Source organism: Colias eurytheme, chromosome 3 (genome assembly GCF_061535395.1).
Source record: "Colias eurytheme isolate Ceu_HAF_F1 chromosome 3, ilColEury1 Martin Lab GWU primary, whole genome shotgun sequence".
Taxonomy (NCBI): domain Eukaryota; kingdom Metazoa; phylum Arthropoda; class Insecta; order Lepidoptera; family Pieridae; genus Colias; species Colias eurytheme.
Genome location: NC_142982.1, coordinates 12,064,000 through 12,083,661, shown reverse-complemented (window position 1 = coordinate 12,083,661; position 19,662 = coordinate 12,064,000). Strand labels below are relative to the sequence as shown.

General features: G+C 34.3%; 1 protein-coding gene across 1 annotated transcript; it reads right to left on the bottom strand.

The window, feature by feature from the left end:
- Positions 1 to 18,087: 18,087 nt before the first annotated feature.
- On the bottom strand, positions 18,088 to 19,030 carry LOC149910002 (uncharacterized). Its single transcript, XM_090120217.1, has one exon. It carries the CDS (start codon positions 19,028 to 19,030, stop codon positions 18,215 to 18,217), a length of 816 nt encoding a protein of 271 aa, XP_089976343.1. The 3' UTR covers positions 18,088 to 18,214.
- Positions 19,031 to 19,662: the final 632 nt, after the last annotated feature.

Here is a 19,662-nt window from a genome sequence, read left to right as displayed (position 1 = left end):
AATATTAGTATGGATTATATTCATGTATTTGTGTAAAGTATTTTCTGATTTGCTTGCTGTGTTGTTCTTTTGAAAAAAGCCTAAAATATGAAATATTTGGCATGAAACATATTGTTAATTTTTATGCCAATCAAATCCAAAAAATGCCCGAGCGCGCAAAATGTTTATAGGTACATAAAATATTTATTAACAACATAGTAAATTGTTACACACGACGTCCATGTTGTTCAACGTTTGTTTTTCAAATTCAATTTAACGTATAATCGTTTCTGGCTATAAATTCACAGACAAACACAAAATATCAGCGAATGCGCGATGTGTGAATTATTTCTGTTATTTGTCGAACGCACGTAATTAATATTGTAGAGAATTTATGCGATGCGGAAAAACGGCTGTGCGTTTGAATACCGTTTAGAAATGGTCGGATAATATTGGGTTATAATTGAATAATATTTGCTTTAGGACGTTTGCTGTTTTAGATGGCACGTGTAAAATTTATTGGGTCTATTATATTGGCCCTTGCTGCCCCGGCAAACGTTGTTCTTAAGGTAGACTAAGGGCAAGTAAGGACTCTTATCATTTAGAGGTATAAAAAATATATGTTGGCCGATTCTCAGGCGATTGGCCATTAAAATCGGCAAAATTTCAATAGAATCGGTCCAGCCGTTTCGGAGGAGTTTGGTAAGTAACATTGTAACACGAGAATTTTATTTAAGTATACATGTAGATTATAAACACATGTGTATAACAAAATGACAAAGTGGATTATTCTTTATAATACAAGCTGTGCCCCGCGGTTTTACCCTTTATTGCTCAGCTCGTATGGTCTTAGCGTAATCCATACTAATATTATAAATGCGAAAGTAACTCTGTCTGTCTGTCTGTTACTCAATCACGCCTAAACTACAGAACCAATTTTCATGAAATTTGGTATGGAAATATTTTGATACCCGAGAAAGGACATAGGCTACTTTTTATCCCGGGAAAATGACGCAATCCCGGAAATCCCACGGGAACGGTAACTTTCTGGTTTTTTTACTGCGCGGGCGAAGCCGCGGGCGGAAACCTAGTGACATATAAGCCTATAAGTCTACCTCGATAAATGGACTATCTAGAAATGAATAATTATTCAAAATTTTTTTCACATTTAAAATATTAGCATAGATTTTGTGGATTTTCTAGAGTGACGTCCCAAATTCGGGTGGGTTTTAGCATAGTTTTAGTACATTTAAAACTGTCAGTACTGCACCTGACGTTTCTTTAGTTTTATTGGATTTGAACGAATGGAAACGGAAATTTTAGTGCGATTTTATTTATATTCTATGCTTTTATACAAATTCTATGTACAAATATCGTAGGAAATATTATGTTTTCAGAGGAATATTGGAGGAGGAATATTCCTAATATGAATATTGTGACTAATATTAGATATACAATTTCGCATTTTATTAAAAAAGGACAATAAAGATAGATCTAATACGGTTACATCTAATATTATATGTTAGAATTAAAAATAGATCGAAAAATTGGTACCAAATACATCGGTACTTTGTATGTACAACATTTTTCCGCCCTCGGCTTCGCCCGCGTTTTCAAAGAATAATCCACATAATTCCTGCGCCTGTGGGACAACAAAGTATTGTTTTATGTATAATTTGTTTGGTATGTTGGTATGTTGGTACAGTACAGAGTATTTAGGTATCGATCTAGATAAAATTAGTTTATATGTATTGCTCTATATCTGCCTCCATTCAGAAACTAGCCCGAAGAAACAGAAATAAATTGAAAATTCTTGTTTGTGAAAAAATTGTATATAAGTACTTGAGTACGCAATCATAGTTATTTGGAAGTTACATACAGACAATTACACTTTCAAATGTTTAAAATTAACCCAGTACTCCAATAAATATCATGATATTCGTTTGAACTGTTCTACAAGAATATTACATACTTTTGAACACTCCAAAACACACGAAAACAATACAGTTTACAAAAACATATAATAACATGAAAATGTAATCGCAGTAAGTATTCCATAAACTTTTAACAGCCCTCAAAGGCATCTGATTGTTTGTTTAACAAGCTTAAGGTCTTACAACTTGGCAATTAGCGGGATGAGGGAACAGACAGGGAATGATAAGTCCAAAAACATTGTACTAGTTCTTACCTGCGGCGCTGTCCGTTTGAACGTTTCTACTAAACATGGAAACAAAAAAAGGAGTTATACATAAATTGAATGACATTAGAAGTAAATAATTGAAAAACAACATTAGATGCATAGGTACCTTTTCGAGAGCAGCGATTTCCGTCAAGTGCCCATGATAATTTATTGAAATAAAACACCAATACTAGTCAATACATAAAACTCGAAAAAGCACAAATGCAAGAGCAGTGCATATTTTAGATTTATTCTCTCTATTTAAGAAACAGCATAAAATGATAGATACAATGTGAGACTATCACGATGATTTAACAACCAACAAACATGTTGGCAGACAAATAATAAAATTAATGAGAAATTGAGACACATAGTTTATCTTTGAAATGCTACTCAATACTAGTTTCCAAGCACATTGTGACCACAACTTTCAAACTATTGGACAATTAAACTGCTCCACTAGATATATTTCTACCTTCAAAATAAATCTCTCAAGCAAAAGCAATAAACTGAATCTAAGCGTCACATCGGAAGGGGTTTATAAATCTTTACAAACAAATGGCCACTACCATGAGAGACGATTAGCGATAAGCGGGTAGGTATAAGCGCTAGCGAGTAATATAGAAACAGTTTTATGCATGTATTATCTATAAATAGTCTCAAATTGTAGAGCTTTGTACCGGCTCTTTCGCTCTACATCGGTTGTAAAAGGTTAGAAGTAAGTTATGACGATGCAAAAGTGTATCTAGAAGAAGTCTAATTGAATAAATAAATGTTTTAGTTTACGTTTACTGCTCTAAGAATCTGTTTTCTAAAAGAAGAATGTGTTTCTAACAGTGCAATAACAACAAACATGTCTAGTTAAATAGAAGGTCTGGATTGTTTTGAATATTAACAATGTTATGTTAGTATGTTTTCTTTATTGAAGGGGCGCGGGAACTATGTGGGTTATTCTTTGAAAACGCGGGTGCAGCCGCGGGCGGAAAGCTAGTTGTTCAAAAATTGCTAATCGCTCCGCTTCCCTGAAACCTCTACCGAAAGCTTGGCAGCCAGTGGCATCATGATTACTGATAACTCACGCCCTGGATGCACTCCAACCTGAAATTTAGTGTGTTAGATAGCAGATTGGCTATAGATTTTATGTACTGGGTTAATAGTATTGTTTTGGTTTGTATACGAGCGTTAATGCGCAAATTATAGCTAACTAGCTGCCCGGTACGTGTACTGCGTAATTCACTACATATAAAATGTATGATCCGCCATTTATTGAATTCATTTGTCACAAAAATTGTGATAAGTGAAGAACCGCTCTACCCATTTTGTACTAATTTCACATAAACAGAAAAAACCCTAAGCACTTGGTTTGGATAGGGAGGTTTACAGAAAGTGTGAGTGACGTTATTAAGGTTTTAATTTCTAAATGTATAATACTTGCATAATCAAACACAAGAAAACAACAAATCAGGGATATTATATTATATAGTATAGAGATCAAAACATCATAATATATTACAATCATATCGATTCTAGTCAGGCGCTTAATCAAAAACATAATGGTCAGAAATATCAACTAGCCGAATAAATACGATACGAAAACTTTCAATAACATCTACTAAATCATTACTTTCAGCATTTGTCGTTTATTCGTTAAGTTAAAAGTTAACCAGAGCTAAGTATTAGTAACAAACAACATAAATCAAACTTTATTTTAGTGAGATTCTGATAAATAGCCTCGTAAAGGCCAAAACTACATTTAAACTGCAAATTGGTGCATTTTCTACGTCGGAATTCGTTATAGCCGTTTGGAAACAATAGTAAAAAGGAGTGAAATCATTTTAGTGCTCGCGAAATTCAGAAAAACATAAAAGAAATGGTGTCTTTTATTTTTCGTTTGACCATCGGTTTTGTAAATTGACGGTCTGTTTACTAGATAGAATATTTTAATGAATAATAGCGTCTCTGCTAAGATATCGATAGTTACTTTTCAGTAAAAAGTAAAAGCAGCAAGAGGTACTTTTTTGAAGTGAAACTTCTTTATCGGGGTTGGAAAAAAATTTAGTGTAGGTAACATATTTTCGTTACGCGTGACATTTTTCCGTTACGCTCCATCTTGTTTTTATCCCTAACACGCGTGATTGACGTATTTCTGTAAAGTTGCATATAGTAAATTATTTTTTTAAAAATAAGGTCATAAAGAAGTTTCACTTCTTACGTGTGTACACTAGTACACGTACACATTTTTTACTACAGATAATGACATGGTGATGGCATGGCATTATCTGTGGTAAAAAATTATGATTATAATTATGAGGCATTGCCTCATTAATTATTTAATTTAAAATTGGGTATAATAATCACGAGTCAATGAACCTCAAATCAATTACTTTTGATAAAATGAAAATATTATTCAAGTTCAGTTATTCAGGTTATATTTAATACTGAATAGTGACTTTTAATAATATTATAGTGGGCTAAATTATCGCAGCTAGTCCATTGAATGTTCGCTGTCCTACATCTGAATGGATTCCTTAGTGACGCTATGCGCTCTGTTAAATCATAATATCGTGAAACCCATATTTATGAAGCCAATAACAAATTATTATCATAGATTTTTATATAATTGCGTAGGAAATGGAGAGATGTTTATTAAATTACATTGGTTATATTTGTGAGGATAATTATTATGATTATAGAAGCTTAATTTAAAGTGTCTATTATAAATTTACTCTATTATTTATAAGGAAGGGATCGTAATATGTCTTAGGATATATCGATTTTATTTACTTTTATATTTATTTAATGCTTCTTTATAATATGCTCTCATATCTTCTAAACATGCTGAAACATAATTATGTTAACGCATAATTATTATGCGTGACATTATAGCAGACAGCGATAAGCAAAATGTAATGTGAAAATTTATTGCTCTGTTTAATGAATATATCGTCTTATGTATTATATCATAAAATACGTGATGCATTTATAAATAAACAGTTGTAGGACTATATACTGCTGTATTATATCTAATATTGTATGAATTAAGAGTTAACCGTAAAGACAGGTTTGTAAAACTATTTTTACTCTACCTACCTAAACTATTTAATATTTTTTTCATCCTCTTTTCAATCGTCGGAAGATAATATTATCATTTTCTTTAAAAAACGTAGTTTATGACTATTTATTTCCCATCTATATAATATGCAATTTGACGTCACATAAAAAGCAACACATGCGTTGAAAATTAACATCTTTAGATGCCCTAAAACCGAATGAACCCTTCATCTGTATCAACATCAAGTGATAAATCATATCATGACGTGTGCATTGCGCTGGAAATGTGCCAACTGACCATTGACCTAGGGTGCTTTTTCATGAGAGATGTACGAAAATGTATCGTGCGAGGATGCGATGCGAAGCTGTGAAATGTCTTCTATTGCTCAAAATTATAGAACTAAGGGTGCTTTTCCACCAATAATGTGTGAGAATGTGTAGCGAGGAATGTGTTTGTAAATAACCAAATAACACATTCCTCGCTCCACATACTCGCTCATTATTAGTGAATAAGCACCCTAATAAACATAATAATATCTTGCACTCATTCCTCGCATACATTCCTAGCACACATCTCTTGCTTGTTTTGTATGCGCAAATCCTAGCACCGCTTAGCCGTGTCCACTAGAGCTGTGCTGAGCGAGGTAAATGAAGCGATACTATTGGTTCTTTATAAACGCATCTTTGAACATCTCTGGTGAAAACGCAGCCTTATAGCCCGGCTAACTGCAGTGTCATGTAATTTGGGGTTACTTTTGGTACACTTAGAGTTTGTGTTCGACTGACGGAAGTATGGATGGCACTTTCAAAACTACAGTGTACTTAAAACATGATAGAGTTGTGTAATCCTTCTACTTTAATCCAAGTAAAGCAATATTGATATGACGATATGAATGTAAGAAATTTTCTATGTGAATCTACTAGTACTTGCTAGTATTATAAACACAAAGGATTGTATAGACCATTGAATAAAAAGTTCTAGAGTGCGTGAGTTAGTAACGTAAGATGTTTCTTCGGAAACATGTCAAGAGTCCCTAGGTAATAAACATACTAAAACCCCGGGCCACTAGGAGGAGCCCCGGAGTGGGGGGAGGGGGAAAATGGGTCCATTTTTTTCATTTTTCGCTTAAATCTCAAAAACGGTACATGTTAGAGAAAAACTTTCAAGCAAAAGTTGAAAGGCCATAAAATTATCTACAAGTTGTACCTGAATCATTTTTTCCTATATCCTACCGTTTCTGTGTTATACGCAGTAAAACATGATTTTGGCTCAAACAATTTCCACATCAATCGATCAAAAAATATTTCTTTCTTCCAAAAAACTCAAAAGTGCAACTTGTGACCGGTACTGATAGATTGCTCTTAATTAGGTCTATAATTGGTAAAATAAACACATTCCTCCATGGAAGCCTTTAGGAGGAATCGATTGTCAAAATATTATATTATGGTAGTTTGAGTTACTGAACTTGATCTTTTTATTTTTTTCTTCCAAAAAACTCATAAGTGCAACTTGTGACCGGTACAGATAGATTGCTCATAATTGGGTCTATCATTGATAAAAATACCAGATTCCAACACGGAGGCGTTTACGGGGAATTGAATTTTATTAGGGTAGTTACGATACTTGAACTTTTTATTTTTTTTCTCCAAAAAAACTCAAAAGTGCAACTTGTGACCGATACTGATAGATTGCTCTTAATTAGGTCTATAATTAGTAAAATAAACACATTCCTCCATGGAAGCCTTTAGGAGGAATCGATTTTCAAAATACTATATTAGGGTAGTTTGAGTTACTGAACTTGATCTTTTTATTTTTTTCTTCCAAAAAACTCAAAAGTGCAACTTGTGACTAGTGCTGTTAGATTGCTCTTAATTAGGTCTATAATTGGTAAAATAAACACATTCCTCCATGGAAGCCTTTAGGAGGAATCGATTGTCAAAATACTATATTAGGGTAGTTTGAGTTACTGAACTTGATCTTTTTATTTTTTTCTTCCAAAAAACTCAAAAGTGCAACTTGTGACCGGTATAGATAGATTGAACATAATTAGGTCTATCATTGATAAAAATACTAGATTCCACCATGGAGGCGTTTACGGGGAATTGAATTTTATTAGGGTAGATACGATACATGAACTTTTTAACTAACTACCCTAATAAAATTCAATTCCCCGTAAACGCCTCCATGGTGGAATCTGGTATTTTTATCAATGATAGACCTAATTATGAGCAATCTATCTGTACCGGTCACAAGTTGCACTTTTGAGCTTTTTGGAAGAAAAAAAATAAAAAGTTCATGTATCGTAACTACCCTGATAAAATTCAATTCCCCGTAAACGCCTCCGTGGTGGAATCTGGTATTTTTAGCAATGATAGACCTAATTATGAGCAATCTATCTGTACCGGTCACAAGTTGCACTTTTGAGTTTTTTGGAAGAAAAAAATAAAAAGATCAAGTTCAGTAACTCAAACTGCCCTAATATAATATTTTGACAATCGATTCCTCCTAAAGGCTTCCATGGAGGAATGTGTTTATTTTACCAATTATAGAACTAATTAAGAGCAATCTATTAGTACTGGTCACAAGTTGCACATTTGAGTTTTTTGGGAGAAAGAAATATTTTTTGATCGATTGATGTTGAAATTGTTTGAGCCAAAATCATGTTTTACTGCGTATAACTCAGAAACGGTAGGATATAGGAAAAAATGATTCAGGTACAACTTGTAGATAATTTTATGGCCTTTCAATTTTTCCTCGAAAGTTTTTCTCTAACATGTACCGTTTTTTGAGATTTAAGCGAAAAATGAAAAAATGGACCCATTTCCCCCCTCCCCCCACTCCGGGGCTCCTCCTAGTGGCCCGGGGTTTTAGTATGTTTATTACCTAGGGACTCTTGACATGTTTCCGAAGAAACATCTTACGTTACTAACTCACGCACTCTAGACCCCCCTTGGAGGGACTCATTCAATGGACTAGTAAGAATGGGTGCATGAATTGTGTGATTCTTTCATGCAAAAATAGTTGTGTATGAAATGTAGGGCTAGAATATAGTATTGAGCATGTCTTTTTTTACCCGACGTACGTACGTACGACTGAAGACATGCTCATGCATGCTAATGTGGCTCTAAAGCAATTAGAATACTTATAATACATATTTTATCATGTCATCTAAAAAGCGACCCTTATTGTTCGACTACTTCTTGTTGACTGCACCATTCTGATAAATGGACTGCACTATAAATAAATATACTATTCTATAACCAACAGAAAACTATATTGAATACTTGAAATTCCAAACTGCACGATGTCTATTTGTTCTGACCACGGCCCATCCACATTCACTTGTTTAAGTAAGGCAGATTACATACGTGGATACTTTTTGTTAACAATATGCGACATAATGATTATTGAAAAGGAGTTGCTGTGTCCGCAGTTTGAGTATGAGGTTTGTTGTATGAGGTTGGTGCTATCGTTTGTATCTTCGAATGTATTCGTTTAGAAGAACATTGCACACCATAACATGAAGCTGAGTTATCTTTTCGAAGGAATACGGAGGAAAATTTTTGGCTATGTTGCTTGTGTCTTCAACTCATGTTTTCTTATTTGCAGTTTCATCCATCGATCACATTGAGTGAGCACTGTTTTAGCTAACTGGAAGAAATTGAATACAAAAAGTGCCAATGCCTGCACAGAATACAATCTAGTGAATTTTTCGCAGTAGTCAATTACTTTCAATGTAGTCGACACTGGTTAGGGTTTTTCCTCTGAGCGTATTCAATGCATTCTCCACTAAAAAAGAGCAATCAGATTTTATGAACACTTGTAGCTTATGCCCCACACAAAATACAAAAGTTTTTTCGTTTGTGGAAAGCCTTAAGCGCTATCGTTTGTTCACGGTATTTGCTTACGGTTTCAGCGAAACAATTAATAGTTTCGATTTGTGTTGTGGTCCCATTCCGTTTTATTGACTCTTTGTTAGACGTTTTATAGTATATCCCTGTAGTATTTAAATTAAAATATATTGTAGGACGATTAGATTTTTGCGTTCAATTAATTGATTGGTAAAGAAATTGCCGGGATAAAAACTAAATCATAAAAATAACTTGTCAGTCAGGATACAAGCTTCATAGTTCATACTGATGAATGCTTCAAATTCAGTAAAGTAATCGTTGGGTACAAAATATCCTCTTTATAATATAATGTAAGTGAGGAAGTTATAACATAGATGCGAGTGAATTTTTTTCTGTAGTTTTATGTATTCCAACTAATAATAATTTTAAGTCTAAAGAAAACCTAGCACTATTTGTTTCCCTTCTAAAAATATACCCCGATTTAATACATCTTTATCTCAACTATAGTTAAACTTCTAAATAAGTTGAACCACTGTTTAAATTTGAGTAACACAGAAACGTGTTCGAATTTAAAATTTAAACTTTCTGTGAACTGTTTGTAAGTCTAGGAACTAAACCAGCGTTAAACGCAGTTTTAGTGACACTTTTCGGAGAGTATTTGAACAAGCTTTTTTATTGTTTGTAATGGTATCACTATATGGTATCTATAAAACAAAGTGGCTTTTCACCGTATTTGTGTACGGCTTCTGTGTCATACTATTTCTATACTGCTTTTAATCCATTATTCCGCAACGCCGTACAAAAATCATGGAGACAAGGGGAAAAAATCTCTACCTGTACTTTTGAATTCTCATCTACACTCAGTTGGACAGCTTACAAATGACGGCATAGTGCTGAATCTTATTATTTTATGCTCTTATATCGTTCTAGATAGGTCACCTGGTGGTTCAAATGACCCATAATTTTTTCAATGGGTCTGTAGTCTACAAAGCATAATATAAATGTATACGACATTGCCAAGTCCAAGAAGAAAGGAAGAAAGAAGAGCTGCTATTTATGTAACTGTTATTAATTAATTATTAAATTTAAAAACCGCTTTAATTGCGTGTTCAAAAGAAAGTTTGCTTCAGTTAAACATTCAAAACAGCCAAATTATATACCTAATGAATAATAAATCGCATTTTATATCAGTTAAACTATTTGAATTTTAAAATTGATTAATTTCTTTGACTAGTTTTAATTAAATTTAAACTCTGTCGAAAGCTCTTTGTTTGTAATAAAATTTAATTTCACTTATTATAAAGTTTAGAAGTCCTTTGCAGACTTAATTTAAACTTAATTTTCACTAAACGCTTTAAGAAAAACTGGAAAAGAAATATTTATCTTGCGACTTTTACATTGAAACTTTCAATGTAATACTGTTTTAATGAAATCTACAAACTGTCTTCAAGACAGAATTTTATGAAAAATCAACTGACTTTTTTATTAATGGCTACACGAAAGTCAGGTAATTGCCCGACTCGTGTAGGTGAGCGAGCGAGATATTGTGATCTGTGAAGCGGAGAAAATATTTAAGGACATTACCATATTAAAATATACTATTGGCATATTTTCTTAAAGCATAGCAAACAAGGAGCCATCCGATGTTAAGTGGTAGCTACCACGCACTTTATACTTTACTAGATTCCCGCCCGAGTTTTCAAAGAAAAACCCGCATAGTTCCTATTCCTGTGGGATATAAAATAGCCTGTCTTATTTTGGATCTTCAGCTACCTACATACCAAATTTCATTGTAATCGGTTCAGTAGTATTTGCGTGAAAGAGTAACAAACATCCTCACAAACTTTCGCATTTATAATATTAGTAGGATAGGCTATCTAGATACGTCATTGTCTTCATTCATACTGTAGTAGGGTGATTGCGGTCAGACCATCTGTTAAACAGGCCAGATTGCAGTATTATCGTTGGCAAAGGTAATTGATCTGAACAATGGCATTAATTAGCAGAGAACTGTAGCTGTGTACACCGCATTGCTATCACTTGAACAGTTGAGTGGATTGTTTTAGAGAAATAAGTATGTGGGAATTGAAAATTTTTGTGTGTTTCAAGAAATGGTAAGGTGTGATATGATTATATAAATGTATGATTTGTTATGTGTGAAAAATCTCTCATAGGTATTCTCAAAATATGTAAAGATGGACTGATTTAACATTGATCTAAAAATGCTCAAAAAGGGTTAAGATGTGTTAAAGAAGAACAGTATGCATTAAGTATAAAAAAGTTTAACAAATGTTATTTTTAACTTTAAAATGTAAAGTTTAAGGGGGTCTTCAAGCGAAGAGTGATCCGGTACCTACTAGGGAAGCGCGTGCCATCGACCACATCTTAGCTTTCCATCAGGTGAGATTGTGATCAAGCGCTTCCCTGTCTACGATTAAAAAAAAATTGGTTGTCTGTAAAGTCGGTTTACTGACGATATTTGAACGTGACAACGTCCGATTGTGCTTCTTTGTCGCTCATTCCGCGCTCTCGCTTGTACTTCAAGTCTTACATGGAACGCCTCAGAGCGAGGTAACGCCGCATGAGTCATGTTTTTTCGTGCGTGCAGCCAGCTCTATCGAATTATAAGACGTTGTCACGTCAAAAAGTATTTGAACCATTTCATGTAATTTTTTATGAGCTAGAAATTCAACAAGCCATCATTACCATAAAACCCTTCAGTCTAAAATTTTATTAAAGTACACTCGGATATCTTGTAATACAGACCCCTCAATGTGTTTTGAACAAAGTTTTGCGCTTAGATAAGGTAAGCACCGATCACAATAGCGTAGCGGTCTAGATAAGTTTTGTGTCTTAGCCAACTCTTTGAAAGTGCTTTGAAAATTTCGCACTATTTTCTATTGTATTAGATAAAAAGTAGATTTTTTAAGCAATTATAATTACATGAACTAATGTTTCTGAGTAAAATAAAAAGTAAAGGTTTAAAAGCGCTTAATAGTTATGTAAAAGTGTGTACGAATAGACATACATGGATAAAATTTTGGATACTTGTGCAGAAACTGGATTATCATGATATTAATTATTACATACCCACAATTTCAAGGCAATGGATCAGTGAACTAAAAATTTGCATATATTATACCCTATGTGTAACGATATTATCTATACTAATATTATAAAGCTGAAGAGTTTGTTTGTTTGTTTGTTTGAACGCGCTAATCTCAGGAACAACTGGTCCGATTTTTATATAATCACGCTAAGACCAACAAGAGCGGAGCAATGCGGATGAAACCGCGGGGCACAGTTAGTAGATAATAATGCAAGCTAGACCATTAATATCTACAATCGGCGTAGAGCGAAATATTTTATTTTATATTGGTTAAAATATATTTCTGACTTATAATGCAGATAGAATTCAGGAAAAACTAAGGGTAAACTAAAACACTATTGGGTCTAAATCTTGAGGGTCTAATTCAGTGCTAGAGGCGCTATGTACAATATTATATAGTTTTAACTGGTACAGTGTATCTAAAATGTTAAATCTACGTGGGTGGGACACATACGGATTATTTCTAACTAGCGGTCCGCCGCGGCTTCGCCCGTGGTACATATTTCGCAATAAAAAGTGGCCTATGTCCTTTCTCGGGTATCAAAATATCTCTATACCAAATTTCATGCAAATTGGTTCAGTAGTTAAGGCGTGATTGAGTAACAGATAGACAGACAGAGTTACTTTCGCATTTATAATATTAGTATGGATTAGAATAATTATAATGCTAGGAATATACATATTTTAATTGTACTGAGATTCAATTTATTTTATGAAATCAATTTTACATCAGACGCTCAAAGAATGCTTTGAGATGTGAAAAGAGATTTAACTAAAAGAAAATAATTATCTTTTTACAAATATAATGTGCAGAATATACATATAAATAATGGTAATTAACCATTATTTCAGAACAAAATTACTCAAAGAATATACAACGTAGATATCTCACAAAATTATTTAGTACCTTTAACACTATAACTCCATTACAAGTTTCTAAATCTATTTAATTGTTCAGAAACATTTTGCTTCGTGAATAAATAATACTGAAGGATTGGAAAAGTTGACAAAGAAATTTAACTGAATTAAACAATTCAGTTAAATTTCATATTATTTTAATCGCGATAGTGTATATACATGTTTATTATTTATCTTAGATTGAATAAAATTTGTCGCAGTGCATCATTCCACTCCCTTTTATTGAACATGAGAAAACGGTAGATCTACACGTACATAATACTCGTTTGATTATTTTAATGCTACATTTTTTCTAATAATTCTAAGAATAAATATTTTCTAGCAGTAAAAAAATCGTTAATTTATCAACTTGACAGGAAACTAAAAAATATGTGATTTTTGTCACATCTGTTGTTTTCCATAATCTTTGACATTAGATAACAGCAAATAAGCAATGAAAGACATGCGAGCTCATTGGTTTTCGTTAATGGAACCTGTATCATTAATAATATATTATCACATTCTGTCTTGTCATTGAATCCTCTGAAGATTAATACATCTGTTTTTATTTATTTTTATTCTTTGGTATGGAAAATGATAACAACAATGAAAATACGAAACAATGTCGCGTTCATTATATTATCATTAATCTTAATATATATAAATCTCGTGTCACAATGTTTGTCCTCAATGGACTCCTAAACCACTTAACCGATTATAATAAAATTCGCACACCATGTGCAGTTCGATCCAACTTGAGAGATAGGATAGTTTAAACATGTAGGTACCACGGGCGAAGCCGGGGCGGACCGCTAGTTACTATATAAAAGTAAGATTTTACGGAAATATCTCTGATTTGTTTGTTTTATTTCAGCTGAAGAATGAAGATACTATTAAAATAAAATTCATAAGAATTAATACGAATTCCCTTTGCATATATTTTGTTTACATGTTTAAATGATTATTAGAGTGTAGAAAATGATACTGAATTTCACTGAAAAAAAAAACTCACATTCTTCCGTTATCATTGAACACGATTTCTTTGTTGATGCGTAAATACCTGAATAATGTATAAAAATTTGATATTTTAATTCTTCTTACACGGTTATACCTAAACTATCAAAATATACAAGAATTTTTAAAAAGCATTGGAGTTTTATTTATTCCACAATTGGAACGTATATTATTACCTATCTACCAATTAAAATCTCTAAATAAAGTCTCAAAAATACTTGAGCAGTGCAACTTCGAGAGAAGCTTTGTTGGTACTTAAAGGTTTTCCTTTTACAATAAATCACTTGAACGTAATTATTGCGTATTTGGCTGTTTATATTCCAATTATTTACCAATTGTAGATATAAAATATTTATTGTAGTATTAGTTCTGTATAATATCATAATAATGTAGGTAGGTATGTTTATTGGAACAAATTGAAGACATTTAGAAAAAAAAAATACTCAGAAAGATCTGCCTTTTGCTTTGAGAAGGACGAAATTCCTAAATATCATGCTATGTTCATTTAGGTGTTTGGGTGTACTAAATGAAATACTCGCTTACGAAGCATACATATTTATTGCGCACGGCGTAAACGTCCGGCAACGACAATTGGGAGTTTCACACTGTATATAATACATTACATTTATTATTACATTATGTGTTTTGTAAGTCAGCAAAACCCCTACAATATTCCCCCCCTTTTACAAAAAAAAAAAAATAATATAGAGAAATTTAAACAATTAATAGAAAACAGGCAGATACAAGTTACATGATTATCACACAAATTGGTCGTATTAAGCAAGCGTGTCACATTACAGTACGATACATATAATAAGTTACAATTGCGAAACAAAAACAAAATAAAAACAAAATAAAATACAATATAATATGTTTACGATACAATTTTGTGGGATTGCGAAACTTACGGCTATGTTACACTAAACATAAATCGAATGCGATACTATGTTTTATAGAGCTAAATAGGGTATAAAATCATATAGTAACAGCTATTAACGTATTTAGTGGATAACATACTTAAAATTATATATTAAAACGTACTGTGGGTTTAATGACACGACCGTAACGGGTTCTTCGAACTGAGGTCGTGGGTTCAATTCCTGGTGAAACGGGAGGTTCAGGTGTATCTTTCGATTCAGTTATCTTTGATTCATTTTCGGCTAATACGTACGCTGGTTTGAGTCGGTCTATCGAGATTGCAGTTTGCCGATTTGGTAACTGCACGATGTAAACCTTGGACCTCCTTTCCACTACGCGGTAAGGACCGTCATAGGGTGGTTTCAAAGGTTTACGCACTGAGTCATCCCGTACAAAAACGAAATTTACTTTGGAAAGATCGGGATGAACGAAAAATGAACGAGTATTACTATGAGATTCGGGAACTGGTTGTAATGACTTAACTTGACTCTGTATTTGTTTTATATATTCGGAAGGTTCTAATGATGTAGTATTTTTCGTGCTGTCATAAAAATCTCCGGGTAACCGTAGGGTACGCCCGAAGGTTAGTTGAGCAGCTGAAACTCCAGAATCGCTTCTATACGCGGCTCGTAAACCTAAAAGAACTGTGGGCAACTCCTGAACCCATGACTTACTTGATAAACGTGCCATAAGCGCTGCTTTGAGTGTCCTATGCCAGCGTTCTACAGCGCCGTTTGCCTGAGGGTGATAACTAGTCGTACGAATCCTATTTATACCTAGTAAATTCATAAGTTCTCTAAACAATGAACTCTCAAATTGCCGACCTTGATCACTCGTGAGTTTGATTGGACAACCATAGCGACATATCCAATTTTCGTATAAAAATTTTGCTACTGTCTCGGCGGTAATATCACGAATAGGTAAAGCCTCGGGCCAGCGTGTGTATCGATCAATGACAGTTAAACAGTATCTATATCCATGTTCTGTTATGGGTAATGGACCTATTATGTCGACATGGATATGTTCGAACCGATCAGCATTTGGAAATTTACCTAAGTCAGCAACTGAATGTCTATCTATCTTAGAACGTTGACATTCCAGACACGTTTTTGACCATAAATTAATGTCGGAATTCATTTTTGGCCAATAAAACTTTTCCGTAACTAATTTTCGGGTAGCTCGAACCCCTGGATGGCTGATATTGTGTATACTGTTAAAAGCTAAACGTCTAAATTTGTCTGTTAAATAAGGTCGAGCAGTACCTGTCGAAAAATCACAAAAAATCGCTTTATTACAAGTAGGTATAAACATTTTCTTTAATAAATTCGTGTTATTATTCGTCAAATAGTCGTCCATTGATTGCGATTCTGCTAATTCATTATAATCTAAAACGGTAGGAAAATATATTGTTTCTATTCGTGACAAAGAATCGGCTACTATATTATTTTTGCCAGTAATATGTTGTATATCCGTTGTAAATTCGCTGATATAAATTAAGTGTCGTATTCTCCTCGGTGTTTCATTAGATTCTTTACCTAATTTTAAAAATGCGTATGTTAGAGGTTTATGATCCGTAAAAACAGTAATGCGTCGTCCTTCAAATAATTTTCGAAAATGCTTAATTGCTAAATAAATCGCAAGTAACTCTCGATCATACGTAGAGTATTTTTGCTGTGCATTAGTTAACTTTCTTGAAAAGTATCCTAAGGGTTGCCAACAGCCATTAACCTGTTGCTGCAAGACGGCTCCTACGCATGTATCTGATGCATCAGTCATTAAAGCTAAATTCGAATCTACTCGTGGATGAGCCAATGTAGCGGCCTGTTTAAGACCTGTCTTACATTGTTCAAACGCTTCGATTGCTTCCTGTGACCAATCAATTTTGGTTTGGTCGTTCTTTTTAGTACTACCTAAATACCTATTAAAAATTGCCTGATATGACGCGGCGTGCGGTAAATGAGCACGATAAAAATTAATCATACCGGTAAAACGACGTAATCCTGATACGGTTTCAGGTCTAGGATAATCTATTATCGCTTTAACTTTATCTTCAGAAGGTCGAATTCCATCCTTTGAAACATAAAAACCTAAATATTCAAGCTGAGACTGTCCGAAAGAACATTTATTTAAATTAATTGTAATATTATTTTGCGATAAACGTTGAAAAACAATACGCAAATGCTCAAGGTGTTGGGTTTCATTTTCGCTAGCGATCAAGGCGTCATCAATATAATTAAAAATAAAATCTAGGCCATTGAATACGGTGTCCATGAATCTCTGAAATGTTTGGGCTGCATTACATAAACCAAAAGTCATCCTTGGAAATTCAAATAGTCCGAAAGGTGTAATAATTGCTGTTTTCTCTACGTCTTGAGGTGCAGTTTCTATAAAATAGTATGCTCTATTTATGTCAATTTTTGAAAAACAAGTCTTACCTGCTAAGATGTACGTAAAGTCCTGGAGACGGGGAATAGGGTAACGATCCGGCTTGGTGATTGCGTTAAGCCTGCGATAATCACCACAAGGCCTAATATCTCCATTTTTCTTAGTAACCACATGGAGAGGACTCGCCCAAGCGCTTTTAGATTGACGACATATACCTAGCTCTTGCATCTTTTCAAATTCTTTCTTTACAAGTTTATACTTATCTGGAGGTAACGGTCTCGCCCTAGCATATACCGGAGGTCCGGTAGTTTCTATACAATGTTGTATAGAACTAGGTGGCAAATTTAAAAATGATGTAGGTTTAGTTAAATTGGGAAAGTCCCGTAACAAATTATAATATGGATGCCCTACACTAAAAGATAGTACGGATGGCTCAGTGACGCAAACAATCGAACCTATTACTTTTAAATCTGTAATTTGATCAATGAGTTTTCGTGAGCTGACATCAACTAGTAACTTATAATAACTTAAAAAATCTGCTCCTAAAATTGGTTGTTTCACGTCAGCAATTACGAAATCCCACCGATAAGGTCGCCTTAACTTTAAATTTAGAACTAGAGACTTAGTACCGTAGGTTTTTATTTCAGTACCATTTGCTGCGAATAATTTATAATCACTGCACTTACTTGTTTGACATCGTTTACCTATTGGCAAAACAGAGATATTCGCACCAGTGTCAATTAAAAACTTTAAACCACTATTTATGTCGGTGATGCGTAGGCGATTACAGGGTTGGATGGTGCAGACTTCCGCCGCAGGCTGCACCTTGTTTAGTTTTCCTTGACCTTCCACGCGCAGGGCTCCTTACAGTTCCGTGCGTTGTCCCGGAAACGATGATGGTAAAAGCAAAGCCAGCCTGGACTGTTTGGACTTCGTCGAGGTGCTGAGTGTGCACGGTTACGACTCTGAGAACGTGGACGTCCACGGTAGTTCCATCGCCGTGCTGGTCTGGATCTCTCCAAGTTGGCCACTTTGAGGGTTAGCTTGGCGATTTCCGCCATTATGAGCTCCGTATCCTTGTTAGTTGCACTCGTAGAAGGCTGGTGCTGCTTTTGTGTCACTTCATTGACGCTACTGACGCTTTGTGTAGACTCCAAAACGTTGTCTGCGATGGCAGCTAAGCTGTCGAGGGATTTGGTATCCGAAACCGCGAGAACAGCTCGTACAGCGTTGGGCAGATGTCCTTGCCACAGAATCCGTAATGTGTCATCAGGGATTTTGTCCTTGGCGAGCTCCTTCATCCTTCGCAGCAGTTGCGAGGGCTTTTGTTCACCTAGCTCCATCTCACCAATTAATTTTTGAAGCTGGCGGTTTTTGGATTCCTCATAAACAGCCAGTAACCGCTGTTTCAGTGCTTCGAATTTGTGAGTCGCAGGTGGGTCGATGAGGATGTCGGTCACTTGTTGAATTGCTTCTTTACTTAATTTTGAAACAACGATGTCGTACTTAGCCTCATCCGACAATTTTTGAGGGGCTAGCATACATTCGACCCGTATAAACCATATCCTGGGCTGGTCCATCCTAAAATCCGGTATCTTCGATGTGAGTGTTATCGCCGCCATATCAATAGTTGGTGGATGTGCCATTTTAAATTTAATTTAATAATTTTCGCGGCGCGAACTTGTATGCGCGAAGAACGCGGGGTCACCACTTTAGTTGTTTGGGTGTACTAAATGAAATACTCGCTTACGAAGCATACATATTTATTGCGCACGGCGTAAACGTCCGGCAACGACAATTGGGAGTTTCACACTGTATATAATACATTACATTTATTATTACATTATGTGTTTTGTAAGTCAGCAAAACCCCTACATTCATATTATGTCACCTGCATTTATTCTAAAAATTAAGTCTAAGAGTTATTGGTATTCTTTAAAAAATACATGCTTTATATAGGTACAAAAAATTGCATTTCAAAACAAAAATACTCATAGAGATAGAGATAAGAATATTCTATAGACTCCATTTTCTCCCAAACCCTATTTATAAAGATGACACCTTCCAGCATTTACTTTTTAAATATTTAACCCTCCATTTATCCCAACATTTTCCTTTTGTATCCAATACAATTTCCTTTGTACATACCATCGGAGTTTTTACAACGAATTCAGTTGCTATACCCGCTCCAAAGTAAATCGAACCCTATTGGCATGGAATAGAAATGGTTTTACGTTGATTTCCCGATGCTCGAATGGGTATTGTCCTTAACAGAACA

Coding starts and splice junctions, on each gene's coding strand:
- LOC149910002 (XM_090120217.1), bottom strand. CDS start 19,030: ATGGCACATCCACCAACTATTGATATGGCGGCGATAACACTCACATCG.